The sequence below is a fragment of the Oryzias latipes genome, chromosome 2 (assembly GCF_053564925.1).
Source record: "Oryzias latipes strain Hd-rR chromosome 2, Olatipes_Hd-rR_3.1".
NCBI classification, from domain to species: Eukaryota; Metazoa; Chordata; class Actinopteri; order Beloniformes; family Adrianichthyidae; genus Oryzias; species Oryzias latipes.
This window is the reverse complement of record NC_136238.1, coordinates 3,926,624-3,940,605: the sequence shown is the minus strand read 5'-3', so window position 1 is coordinate 3,940,605 and position 13,982 is coordinate 3,926,624. Positions and strand designations below refer to the sequence as shown.

Here is a 13,982-nt window from a genome sequence, read left to right as displayed (position 1 = left end):
CATTTTGAAAAAAGTGTTTTTTTTTACTAACTTATGACATATAGCTTTAACCAATGGAGGAATGTGTTTTTCTGAGTCAGTTAATGATGCTGCTCGCTATGCTAGGACTTTTAGCCACATTAGCATAGCTAGCATAGTTAGCATAATTAGCATTTTAGGTAATGTGTTTTTCTGAGTCAGTTAATGATGCTGATCGCTATGCTAGCACTTTTAGCCACATTAGCATAGCTAGCATAGTTAGCATAATTAGCATTTTAGGTAATGTGTTTTTCTGAGTCAGTTGATTATGATGATCGCTATGCTAGCACTTTTAGCCACGTTAGCATAGCTTGCATAGTTAGCATAATTAGCATTTTAGGTAATGTGTTATTCTGAGTCAGTTAATGATGCTGATCGCAATGCTAGCACTTTTAGCCACATTAGCATAGCTAGCATAGTTAGCATAATTAGCATATGCAGTTTTGACTAGCCTTCATCAAAAGTGGGCAGTGAGGGCGGTGAGGGCGGTGAGGGCGGTGAGGGCGGTGAGGGCGGTGAGGGCGGTGGTGCGTAGAGTTGGGCGTGGAAGGCGGGTTGCGTCTGCGGGCCATACAACGCCGCTTGTGGCTTTAATTTATTTTGCATTCACACACTCACATTTGCAATGTCCGGTCTCTTTGAACAGACATACCCAGAGTAAGCAAGTTCAGGCGGATTTCAGCCAGAGTTCACGCTTAAAGTCAGGCTAGTTTAAACATGCTTCCTGGAATACCCCCCTGGAGGCTGAGACACAAAGACATCAGCTTGAAATGTTGAGCATGAAATCAGAAATCAGGTGAATTGATGACAGAGAAAGACGTTCAACATGAAGGACATGGACATTTCTTCTCTCGTGGACGTAACTGGTAACTGCAGCTGCTGTGCCTCCTGCAGGTTTGATTCCACATCAATCCAAAGAATTAAACGAATACTCAATTATTTATACATTTATTTGGAGAATTAAGACCCATTTCATCAGAAAATCTCCACTAATTCAGGAATATAATTGGGGAGGTGTGAAGACGATTGATTTAGAATCAATGGTTGGAACTTTCAGAATCAAATGTTTCAAGACTTTCTAGCTAATCCTGACTCATTCTGGTTTCATTTTCCCAAAAACATCTTCAAAAAAGTCGCTGGATTAGATTTTTGGTTGATGTGACTTTGAAATTTCCAAACTTCTTCTAAAGTTTTCAGAATTTCACCAACAAGTACTTTTACAGTGGAAAATGCTATGTAGTCCTAGTTTTGGCCTCACTGCGCCCCCCTGTGGAACAACAGAGTAATGACCACAAACAGGAAGACAATGTTTCATCAGAATTGGTTTGACCTCAAGATCATTTTGGAAACGATGTTCTTGATTCAAATGGAGAAATTCTTCAACTGAAGAGACTTCAAAGTCAATTTGATATTTAATGTTCAACCAAGGAATTTCAGAAAACCTGCAGAGAAATTCCAATTGCTTTAATCCATTTAATAAGAAATAGAATATTGTCTTCCAATTTTCAAATTAAACTACCAAATTTAGTCATAGATGAAATAAAACTCACTGAAAAATGTGATGATAAATATGTAAACAAATCCTTTAAAGGTCAATTCTACCATGACTTTAACAGTAAAGTATCATCAATCTAAAATAACAGACACATCAGGTGATCAACTATGGAAATTCATCAAATGGCCCGTAGTCCCCAAAATGAAAGAAATGCATCCAAATGAAAACAGATCATCTGAATTGACTGTGTTTGAAATTGAAGTCAGACTGTATTTCTCCTCATTGAATGGATTCAGAACTCAAATCCTTTATTGATGACATTTGGAAATCTGCTCCAGAATAGTTACTGATCTAGAGTCCAGATTGTTAAATGCCTTGAAATGTCATTGATGCTGAAAGATTTCTAGATTTTTAGACATGTAGACGTTGTTTTGTGTGTGTAGAGCTGTGCCTTGCATCATTGTGTGGTTGTGTCTGAGAGTTTGTAATGATTATATTTCAATAATAATCAAATCTAAAAATAGGGCGTCAGCAGCTTTAGCATCACCCACCAAGCTTTAGTTTGATGTTTTCTACTGGATTTATTTGCTTTTTGTGGAATAAAGTTGTTTTTAAAACATGATGGCGCTGAAACCAGGGAATTCTGGGATATGTTGGCGTGTATAAATGCACACAAACATCCTGCAGAAAGCACTCTGTGTTGATTTGTTGTGTTTTTTTTTCCCAAACTTTATTCCACATGATGCCATTTTACAAGGATTCCCTTTCAGGTTTGCAATAAGAACATCATTGTAAATAACAAATACACACATTTATAAATCTACTTTAAATGAAACCAAGTCATTGTAATTTTCAAAATAAAAGCACGTTGTCCAACAGAGTTGTACTTTTCTAGCTGCAGACGTTTTTAGCGTTTGAAAAAGTTCTCATCTGCTCCAAAACAGCCACCAAAGTGTATTTTGGAGATGTAGCTTCCAGCCTTAAAGGAGGCGGCGCTGTCATGGTGTGGGCTTTCCACTCTGGGATCTGTTTGTTCCCAAAAAGCATCTCAAAGCCATGAGGACTTTTCTGAACTTCCAGTCCCACACAGACACATGAGTTGGTTTGGTTCTCCTGTGTTCTGCAGCAGAGACGTTTTCCTAAACTTGTTGATGACTAAAGTTCTGCTGGTATTTTTCCTCTTCCAAACAGAACCAGAACCTTTTGTAGAGCTGCTTGCTTCAGTGTGTAGAGGAGTGTTTGATTCTCACATCTGGATCTATTTTGGCTAAAGGTGCTGTTTGCTGGTAACCCCCCCGCTGAGGATGTCTTTCTGTATTTGTGCTTCTGTTCATCACTGATTCAATCAACTTCTCTTTTCACGTTGGTGACTCCTTCATTTAACGCAGAAAAACATCATTCAAACTAGTTTTATGTCTATTTCAGATACATTTGTACATTTTTATTGTTTGATTCTTTTGGTTTTTGTGGATTTCTGGTTTCTATCCATCAGATTTAGTAGCTGCAGCGTCACGACTTTAGAAAACGTAAATAAGTGAAATGATTCAGATAAATGTGTAGAAAAAACAAAGAAGTGGAGATAAAGAATAACTGGAATTTATTCTAGGAGCATCTTAAATTCAGGGAGAGCCAAGGCGAACACAACATCCTACAAAATAAAAGTCCTAAACCTACATGCTGACTGTCTGACCACTAAAAGAAACAGGAGAACAAGGATTTGACAGAAAATGGCAGCTCTCCCCTACAAAGTTGACAGTTTCTGTCTCTTCCAAATCAGCCCATGAGCCCAGCCTGATGTCACCACTGTTAGACTGCAGACTGGGGCTGCTATGCTGCTCCAACTCTTCTATCTGATCCTCAATCATCAATACAACCACTGGCACCTGGTCAGGGGCGTGTCCAACCTGAGAGGTAACCATCCATGACAATCCCCTTCACGTTGTAGCAGTGTTTCCAGCTAGAGCTAGGGCCTCCATCCACATCAGTTTAGAGAAACCGTCCAGGTTTACTTTGAACCAAGAGGAAACTTTTTTATTTAAAATGGAAACTAACTGGAGCCAGGTTAGTTTACCAGCTATTTACTGGTTGTTGTTACAAATTCATATCAGTGTTTATTTGCAGAAAACGACCAAAATTCACAATTTGACCCCATAGTGAAGTTAGAATTAGAGGAAGTGCAGTTCTCCATCAGTCCACTGGGGGAGCTGCAGCACCATAACTGAGAGACAGTGGAGCTGATCTCAGATCAGTTCCTGCTGCAGCTCTGACACTCATCTCCACTTCCTCTGATTCCTCCATCACTCTGCTCTCCACCTCCCAGGAACACCGTCCAGTCACCACATCTCTGCAGACCAGCTGCTGCTGCTGCTCCTCTCTGCTCCTCCAGGAGGAACATCAGACTCAGAAGCTGCAGAGAGAAAGTAGAGAGACAGAGATGAAGGAGTGTCTCCTGATCCTGGTCTGTCAGTCAGTGATGCAGCACAGCAGCAGAAAGAGCAGCAGGAGCTTCAGTCCTGTTCAGAGCAGCAGCTTCCTGTCATCTTCACCTGTTGGAGCTTCTGCTGCTCTGATTGGCTGACTGTTGTCCTGAAGCCTGTCATCATTCTCCTCAGAGCTTCACTGAGAAGCTGCAGCTTCACAGGAAACTCTGCATCTTTGCTCTCAGACTAACTTTAGGACTAAACATCTGGAAGCAGCTGGACTGACTCCAACCCTCTACTGACCTCAGAGTCTGCAGTTTGGAGTTTGGACTCTCCACCAGATCCTGGAGCTGCTGAACATCTGAAGACTGAAGGTTGTTCCAGCTCAGGTCCAGTTCTGTCAGGTGGGACGGGTTGGACTTCAGAGCTGAGACCAGAGCATCACAGCTGGACTTTGACAAACTGCAGTTCCTCAACCTGAATCCAGAAGAAAGAGTTGAGTTTAAAGACAAGGTTCCTGTTTTTCATCCTTCACTTCTTCTAAAGAGTTCAGAGCTGAAGAAGATCAGAAAGTTTAGAAAAAGTCCAAAGATGTGAAGCAACAGCAGCAGATCAGAAGAGTCCAGCAGAAGCAGAGAAGAAGAACATTCAGGAACATTCAGGACAACATGCAGCTGCTTCAGGAAAGAAGTCCAGATGTGTGGAAGTCAAACATCAGCCTGTGGCTGCATCCAAAGCAACTGATGTTTCTGCAGCAACAGCAGAAAAAGTCCACTTCCTCTTTCTGCTCAGCTCTTCTCCAAACAGCACTGAATCATGGGAGAATTTCAGCAGCAGGATGCTGGAAAGTCTTCCTCCCAGTTTTCAGGAGATGATCTTCCAGTCCTTCTCTGCTGCAGCCCTTCAAGCAGAGACTTTCAGCTCCAACAGATCAAAGCAGAGAGAAGAAGGAAGTGATGAGGAAGAGTCAGCAGCAAATGTTGGACATTGATCCCTGATCAAGCATGACTTCAGCTCTGAATGAAGAGTCAGAAGCTGCTGGGAGCTTTGATGGATGATGTGATGATGTTTGTGGATGAAAAGGTGAGGATGTTTGTGGAGGATGTGTCTGTCAGAGCAGCATCCAGCTGCAGCAGGACTCTGTCACCCTAACCCTTTGGACTCTCAGCTGCATCTGCTGAAACACAGCAGGACTCAGAGTGCATGTGAGCGTGCACGTGAGGCTGCTGCTTCTGCACGCGCTTTAAAGGAGTCTCTTGGACCAAAGACACAGAGCAGAGCTGATGAGCCTCATGTCTGCAGTTCAGTCCTAACACAACTTTGTCATCATATTGATGTGAACACAACTGAAACATGGAGTCTAATAATTTAGTTAAATTTATTCAAACTCAATAAATGTTTATACAACTCAAATTTACGTATTTATCTAACTAAATGTCACATTACTTCATTAATCTTTTTTCCATCTTAATTACTTATATTTCTTGAACTTTCATATGTCTAAGTTTGAGCCGGCAGATATTCTCATTTTTATAACACTAAAAAGAATGGAAAAAAATGCACGGAGTGCAAAAGTTCATCATGCCATGGTAACTTGACATACCCTGAAACATACCTCCATTTCTGGAACCGAAAGCTGAGGTTATCAACTTCCTTAGCCTCAAACTTATTGTGGGAGCTAGCATAACCTGCTTTCTGGAATACCCCCCAGCAGACGTAGATAGACGTAGTCCGCTATTATATATTCATGAGAGGGAAAAACCCGCCGAACAGACCCTAAAACCGCCCAAATTATGCATACCCGCCCAAAGCCATTTTTACCCGCAAATTTAGAACCAAAACCGCCCAATCTGGCAATGCTGAAAGCTAGCCGGCAGTGTCTGACAGACATCATGTGACGACACAGACAACGTAATGCCGTAAGGTTCAGATACACAGTAAAACTAGCAGGGTGAAGTAAATAGACTTTATTTCAACCCAAAAGACTTATGTATTAACAAAGACGAAAACAAAGTATTTTTTGGGGTTAATATTAGTTAGTTTCAGTTCGTTTTATACACACAGCAAACAGTTTTAGTTAGTTTTCGGTTTTTTTAAAACTCTCGTTTTTATTTTTATTTCAGTTAACGAAAATGTTTTTTTAGTTCTAGTTTTAGTTTTTTCGTTCGTTATCGTTAACTATAATAACCTTGATGTGAACACAACTGAAACATGGAGTCTGACCTCAGAGTCTGCAGTCTGCAGTCTGGACTCTCCAGAAAACCACACAGATGAAGAACTCCTGGATCCTGCAGGTTGTTCCAGCTCAGGTCCAGTTCTGTCAGATTGGACGGGTTTTTCTTCAGAGCTGAGACCAGAGCTTTACAGCTGATCTCTGACAAACTGCATCTCCACAACCTGCAATCAGACAGAAAAGTGTGTTCAGGAGCAGTGATGCAGCTGGAGGTCCAGGAACTTGGTCCATTAAGTCAGGTGGGACCCGCCCTGATGAGACACTGCCCACTTCTCACAACACAGAGGAAAATAGCAGCTAGCAAGCTACACAAGCGCACACCATACAACACAACAAAGAATCACTTGGAGGCAGAATTAGGAACAAAAAGCATTTTCTGTCAATCCCTCTTCTGTCAGAGTAGAAGATCCAGAAAGCAGAAGAGATGAAGAATCAGACACTTCATCAGACGCTTTTCAGCCGTGCAGAATTTGGAGGTGAACATACTAATGGATTCATTTCAGTGAGATAGTTTATTTGTTTAGGGGTTAAGATATTTAAGTGTTGTATTGTGTAGTTTGTGCTTTTGTGTAGAAGTTTTTATTGTGTTAAAGGTGATGGACTGTTGTCCCTTGATTTTTCTGTGTTTTAACAAACCAATTGTGGTTGTGTGTGTGAATTGTGTGTTTGTGTTTAGTTGGAGTTGTGTTGGTGACATGGCTAGGTAGATAAAGAGAAGTGGGGGCTCTGGGGACAGCTGGAGGTCCAGGTGATTGGGGAACCAGCGTATGCAAAAGCAAATGAAACCCAGCAAGGAGGATCTGATGACGTCTGACAGGACAGAGCAGTGAACACACACACACACACACACACACACACACACCCACACACACACACACACACACACACACACACACACACACACACACACACACACACACACACACACACACACAAACACACACACACAGTTTTAGAGGCTCCTGAATCTCTGATTCTACAACGGATGATGTCGTTTCTGCAGAGAAATTTGATTTTTGTTAGGAAACTTTTTCTGGAATCACTGCAGAGAAATGCTGTTAGTTCACACCCAGCTTTTCCAGACCCACGAATAGTTATGATAAGACTAAAATAATGGACAATAGGACAGACAATGTTTCCATTCATTGTGTCCACTGACGATGCATTCAGAAACTATAATCAGTCATATTGTTTGGACACACATCCTAGAGTTCAGCCTCTCCTCAGCTGCAGGTCTGCAGCCTTGAGTTTCTCATGGAGATGAAGTCAGAGCGTTTTGTTTAGAATGGACTGCAAATGCTACAGAGGAGTGTGTGTGCAGTGCTGGTGTCTACACAATGTTAGCTACACAACTAATGTTTCTGCAGACTATGACTCTGTATGATAATAGGATTGAAACTAACAAACTCAGACTAACAACCAAACTATAATAAATGAACCTGAAAGTGAGAAACAATTGTGGAATAAAGGTTTAATGTTAAAAGGAAGAAAATAAATTTGAAGACGTCTAGAAATGTTTGAGTTGCAGCTGGAAGAGGCTAGAAAGAAATCAAAACTAAATTAATACATAAAAAGTCAAATTAAATTACATTAAGAAGTGGCATGGATAGGCTCCAGCAGCCCCATGACCCATAAAGGGACAAACGGATTAGAAGATGAATGAATGAATAAATATATAAATACAATACTACTACTACAATACTAATACTGCCCTTCACTGTGCACATCTACACGCCCTCATAAACCACAAGCACTGGTACATTTCCACTAGGCCTGCACAATATACCGCAAATTTATCGTTATCGCAACATCAAGCTGTGCAGTATACATACCATAAAAGATGGCGAAAATCGCAATAAATGGTTACCTTAAATGTGCTAAAACAAACTCATGGCAGCTTGAAATATATAAAATGAATCCCTTTATGCATTTAACCAATCGGAAAGACCCGTTTACGTTGTTGATCAATCAGATGAGCCCTTTTATGTTTGCCTCCTACGTCAACAAGGGTCATTTGGAGTATAATTTTTAAACTGTTGCAGTGAAATGGAAATGATGTTTTGGGTTGTTTTGCTATTTGTTTATATACCGCAAATTATATCGTTATCTCAATATTAATCACCAATATCGCATATCGCAAGTTTTCCTCATATCGTGCAGCCCTAATTTCCACCATTCTGGGTTACAGATCACTCTACCAGATGGAACTCCACTGCTGAGTGAATGAACTCACTCATGAGACGCAGTTCCTGATTGGTCCAACAGAGGAGCCACTGGCAGACTGGTACTGGGGATTCAGAACGCAGCAGCCAGATTGTTAGCTGGAACTAGCAGAAGAGATCACATCACTCCTGTGTTAGTTTCACTTCACTGGATCCCAGTTGATTCCAGAATAGAGTTCAAGATCCTCCTGTTAACCTATAAGTCAGGGGTCGGGAACCTTTTTGGCCAAGAGAGCCATAAACGCCACATATTTTGAAATGTAATTTCGAAAGAGCCATACAATAATGTAGCGTCCCTTTCCCACACTGAGGCACGGAGACTTAACATATTTTAAAGTTCTTTATTCTGGTTACTGCAGACCGCAACAAACGCCGAACAATTAATTCAGCAACTCCTGAATCTCTCCCGCCGAGACGAGACGAGAACGCTTCTACAAACTTTATATTCCCCTGCTCCCGCTCCAGCCCCTCCCATTTCCCTTATTCGGCCCATAGCTGAACCCCATTGGTCCAAATTACCTAACAACAGGCTGAGCGACAGAACTGAGAGCCAATCAGATCTCTGCTTGATGCGATCAATGAACTCCAGAACTTATAACGCGGCCCAACAGCCAAGTTAAACTCAGTCCGCGACAATATGTTTAAAATTAAATATACAGGTGAATGTGTGCATTTGATGTAATTTCAACACTTCTAAAGTCCAATAAGTCTGTGGATTCTTTTTAATAACGTTGTTATGCTGTTGCTAATAAACGATGAGTATTTCTCGTAGTAGTTTTGCTGATGGTCTAGTCTGGTTGATACGTGGTGAGTTTCTGCTTCATGCAGGCGTTGAGACTTTAAACGTCATCGTAGGTCTGAATGTTCTGTAGATGTGAGACAGACTGCTCACATGCAGACGCAGAGCCAAACACACACTCACACGCTGCAGTGAGTGACGGGCAGCGGGTTTTACGTTTTTACAATCCCTACGCGTTTGACCTGCTGCCTGTTCCCACAACCCCTCACCCCCCCCCCTCTGCTTTCTTCCTCACACATCCCGTCCCCGCAACTGCGCGCTCTTCCTCAGAGACGGGAGCGCGTAGTTTTAGGCACTGCAATTCACAGGTTTCCGGCTGGTACAAACTCTGTGAAATAATAGACAATTGTAAACTTATACTAGTGCTGGCGCAGATTTCTCTCTCTAAGCACCGCTACTACTGCGCGCCTCTGGCATCGCATCGCGCCCGAGAAGGACTGGTCTAATGAAAAAGAAAAAACTATAATTAAAGATTTGTCTGCGAGCCACATGTGACCATCAAAAGAGCCATATATGGCTCGCGAGCCATAGGTTCCCGACCCCTGCTATAAGGCCTTACATGGAATGGCCCCGTCCTATATTAAGGACCTCATAGTCCCTTACCATCCAATCAGAACACTTCACTCACTAAATGCACACATTTGTGTATCCTGTGGATACACAAATGTGTGCATATGAGAGAAAACATAAAGTTCAGCTGCTTTAATCTCTAGACAGACGGAGACACGTGTGTGGGGGGGGGGGGGGGGACAGGTTAAACCCAGACTTTAAGGCTGTTCTGACAAATGTCAACAAGTTTTAAAATGAATACTAAGACTGATCAGCACTACAATAAAAAAAAGAATGACTCTGTCCAGGTGTGGAAAATGTCTCTAACTATATTATAATATAACTATAAATATCAAACTGAGGAAAAAGTAAAAACATGATTTTACATGCAATAAAAGCACCATGACAGAATGAACTGACGTTCAGTTCTTCTGTCTTGTAATGGATCGATTGGTCGATCGATCCATTACAAGACAGAATGAACTGAATGTACGTTCATTCTGTCACGGTGCCATGTCTCCACTGTCTCCAGGCTCCGCCCCACCACACAGCCTGCCCTCCTGTTATTTCGAGTGGGGCAGTCGACATATTGGTGAAAGGTGGGCAGAGTGGTTTCCTGGGTGCTTGGACTGCAGTTCTGTGGTTGTGTTGTAGATTGTCTGGAGAGCCGCCTGTGCTTCCGCTCTCGGAGGAATGGAAACACAGAGAGGTGGTAAAGCCGGGCAGATCCACGTTAAAATCCAGCACATAGCTGGTTGGCCATGTCTCGGTGAAGATAAGGAGGCTGCTCTCCATGTAGCAGCTCTGTGTCCTGATCAGTCCAGTAAGCTCGTCCGTCTTGTTGGACAGAGCGTTAACGTTTCCCATAATGACGGAGGGGATGAATGGTTTGAAACGCCGCCGGTTAGCCGCCTTAGCCTTCAGCTTCGCCTTGTGTTTACGACCAGCTCGGCATCCCCGGTATTTCCGCATAAGCTCCGATGGAATAACAGGACGGATTCCAGGGGTTTTTATGTTTCCTGAGCATCAGTAGTTCATTCCTAAGATAAACCATTCTACTAATGCTGGCTTGCATAAGTAGATCTAAAGGTCTGAAACGTACAAACATTCACACGCAGAGCAACGGATGTGCAGCCTCGCGCAGACACAAACAGCAAATCAGAAAACAGTCACTCAGCAGTATCATCTCTCACGGCACACTGGTTGAAAAACACTGTAGGGAATCAAGATTTGAATGAAAGCTGACCTGAGAATCTCCAGTTTACAGTCTGGACTCTCCAGTCCGGCTGACAGTAGCTTCACTCCTGAATCCTGCAGCTTGTTGTGACTCAGGTCCAGAAGTCTGAGTCTGGAGGACTGAGAGCTGAGAACTGAGGACAGAGCTGCACAGCTTCTCTCTGACAGATTACAGCCTATCAGTCTGAGAAAACAAAGAGACAGCAGTTATTGAATCTTTCATGTTTCCATCAGATTCATTTGTTCACTGAAGGTGATTTTCATGAGAGTTCTTACAGAGCTTTGTTGGAGACTTTGACCACTGGCAGCAGCCTCAGAAAAGCCTCCTCTGATGGAGAGTATTCATGCAGGTCAAACTCTTCCAGATCTTTTTCTGATGACAGTAAGATGAAGGCCAGAGCAGACCACTGAGCAGGAGACAGTTTATCTGTGGAGAGACTTCCTGACCTCAGGACCTGTTGGATCTCCTCCACTAGAGATCCATCATTCAGTTCATTCAGACAGTGGAACAGGTTGATGCTTCTCTCTGCAGACAGATCCTCACTGATCTTCTTCTTGATGAACTGGACTGTTTCCTGATTGGTCTGTGAGCTACTTCCTGTCTGAGTCAGCAGACCTCGTAGGAGACTCTGATTGGTCTGCAGTGAAAGACCCAGGAGGAAGCGGAGGAACAAGTCCAGGTGTCCGTTTGGACTCTGTAAGGCCTTCTCCACAGCACTCTGGTACAACTGGACTGGACTGCTCTGTTCAGGCTGAGAGATCTGTGATTGTTCTTCCTCCATGAGGTTGAGTTTGGAGGTGATGAAGGTCAGGTGGACATGAAGAGCAGCCAGAAACTCCTGAACACTCAGATGGATGAAGCAGAAGACCTTGTCCTGGTACAGGCCTCTCTCCTCTCTAAAGACCTGTGTGAACACTCCTGAGTACACTGAGGCTGCTCTGATATCGATGCCACACTCTGTCAGGTCGGATTCATAGAAGATCAGGTTTCCTTTCTGCAGCTGCTCAAAAGCCAGTTTTCCCAGAGACTCCATCATCTTCCTGCTCTCTGGACTCCAGTGAGGATCTGTCTCAGCTCCTCCATCATACTTGACCTTCTGGACTTTGGCCTGAACCACCAGGAAGTGGATGTACATCTCAGTCAGGCTCTTGGGCAGCTCTCCTCTTCCTCTGCTCTTCAGCAGATCCTCCAGAACTGTAGCAGTGATCCAGCAGAAGACTGGGATGTGGCACATGATGTGGAGGCTTCTGGATCTCTGGATGTGGGAGATGATCCTGCTGGCCTGCTCTTCATCTCTGAACCTCTTCCTGAAGTACTCCTCCTTCTGTGGATCATTGAACCCTCTGACCTCTGTCACCATGTCAACACACTCAGCAGGGATCTGATTGGCTGCTGCAGGTCGTGTGGTTATCCAGAGGAGAGCAGAGGGAAGCAGGTTCCCCCTGATGAGGTTTGTCAGCAGATCAGCCACTGAGGTGGACTTTCTAGGGTCCTTCAGGATCCGAGTCTTGTGGAAGTCCAGAGGAAGTCGACTCTCATCCAGACCATCAAAGATGAAGAGGAGCTGGAAGTATTCAAAGCTGCAGATTCCTGCTTGTTTGGTTTCAGGGAAGAAGTGATGAACAAGTTCCACCAAGCTGAACTTCTCCTCTTTCAGCACATTCAGCTGTCTGAAAGTGAATGGAAATATGAAGTGGAGGTTCTGGTGGGCTTTGCCTTCAGCCCAGTCCAGAGTGAACTTCTGTGTTAAGACTGTTTTCCCGATGCCAGCCACTCCCTTAGTCATCACGGTTCTGATTGGTTCTGGTCTTCCAGCTGGGAGTTGGAAGAGCTCTTCTTGTCTGATGCTTGTTTCTGCTCTGTCTGCTTTCCTGGATGCTGCTTCAATCTGTCTGACCTCATGTTCTTCATTCAGCTCTCCTCTTCCTCCCTCTGTGATGAAGAACTCTGTGTAGATCTCATTCAGAAGGGTTGGGCTTCCTGCTTTAGCCATCCCCTCAAACACACACTGGAACTTCTTCTTCAGACCAGATTGGACTTCATGTCGACAAACTGCAGCAGGAGATCCTGAATGAAGACAACAAACAGTAAATCAAGTCTCTGCAGCCCTGAATGATGAGGGTTTGAATCCCTGTTGAGACATCAGGAAATCTTCATTTCTCAGCAGCTGAAACCTTCAGAGAAATCCTCTTACTGCTCTGCAGTTCATCAGCCAGCTCCTCCTGCTTCATCCTCCTCAGGAAGTTCACTGTGATCTTCATCACTGACTCTCTGCTGCTCCTCTGCTCTTCATCTTCAGCCTCCAGCTCCTCCTCTTCCTCCCTGTGACTCAGAAGCTTCTGGATCTTCTTCAGCTCCTTCTTGACAAAAGTGACAATGTTGTCCTCCAGCAGCTGCAACAGAATTCCAGATGAATGAGCCAATCAGAGTGAAGTCATGGAGCCAAACATCAGCTCCATGTTGGACACTCTGACAATCCACTGGTCTGCAAAGTGCAGCATGGAGACGACTGTGGACAGAATGATGGAAAGTAGTTGTTGTTCATGTACAGACCAGAAAGATGGAGTCCAGCTGTGTTTGATGCTGCTGGACAGACGGACCACTGGGAGTCTCTGAGCTCTGCTGGTCCAGTCTGTGGAGAGTCAGCAGCAATCAGCTCCATTCTGTCTGTACTGGTAGGTTGAAACCAAACTAACTAGAGTCATGTCACAGCTAGAATGTTCTAGTTCACAGTTCAGATGGAGAACAGCAAACCAATGGATCATATCAACACCTCTCTGTCCATGTCTACAGAGTCACTGAAGTGTCTAGACTGTCTTGGAGCCAAAGGCTGGATTCATGTCTCTGCTGCCCCCATGTCTGGATTCTGAGCAGTTTTCCTAACGAGGCAGTCCATCCACAGAGGACTCTGTGACCACAGCCCTCCATGATGCTCTGTCCCACCTAGAGCTAGAGGAGAGCTAACAGGGATGCTCTTTGTGGACTGTAGCTCAGCGTTTAATACCATCC

The 13,982-nt window shown here is 43.6% G+C and overlaps 1 protein-coding gene across 1 annotated transcript; it reads right to left on the bottom strand.

Moving 5' to 3' along the window:
• Positions 1–3,517: 3,517 nt before the first annotated feature.
• On the bottom strand, positions 3,518–13,678 carry LOC144982221 (NLR family CARD domain-containing protein 3-like). Its single transcript, XM_078930231.1, has 8 exons — positions 13,647–13,678; positions 13,527–13,605; positions 13,168–13,366; positions 11,249–13,040; positions 10,983–11,156; positions 6,157–6,330; positions 4,237–4,410; positions 3,518–3,920 (listed from the first exon to the last, which is right to left on the bottom strand). The coding sequence occupies exons 1-8, from the start codon at positions 13,676–13,678 to the stop codon at positions 3,914–3,916; spliced, it is 2,631 nt and encodes an 876-aa protein (XP_078786357.1). The 3' UTR covers positions 3,518–3,913.
• Between the last annotated feature and the right edge of the window lie 304 nt (positions 13,679–13,982).

What these genes read in the sequence shown, in the direction of transcription:
- LOC144982221 (XM_078930231.1), bottom strand. Translation starts at nt 13,678, where the DNA reads ATGACTCTAGTTAGTTTGGTTTCAACCTACCA. An exon ending in AGCTGGACTCCATCTTTCTG is followed by an intron (nt 13,367 to 13,526) that starts GTCTGTACATGA and finishes ATTCTGTTGCAG; the next exon opens with CTGCTGGAGGACAACATTGT. An exon ending in TGTAAACTGGAGATTCTCAG is followed by an intron (nt 6,331 to 10,982) that starts GTCAGCTTTCAT and finishes GTCTGATTGCAG; the next exon opens with GTTGTGGAGATGCAGTTTGT.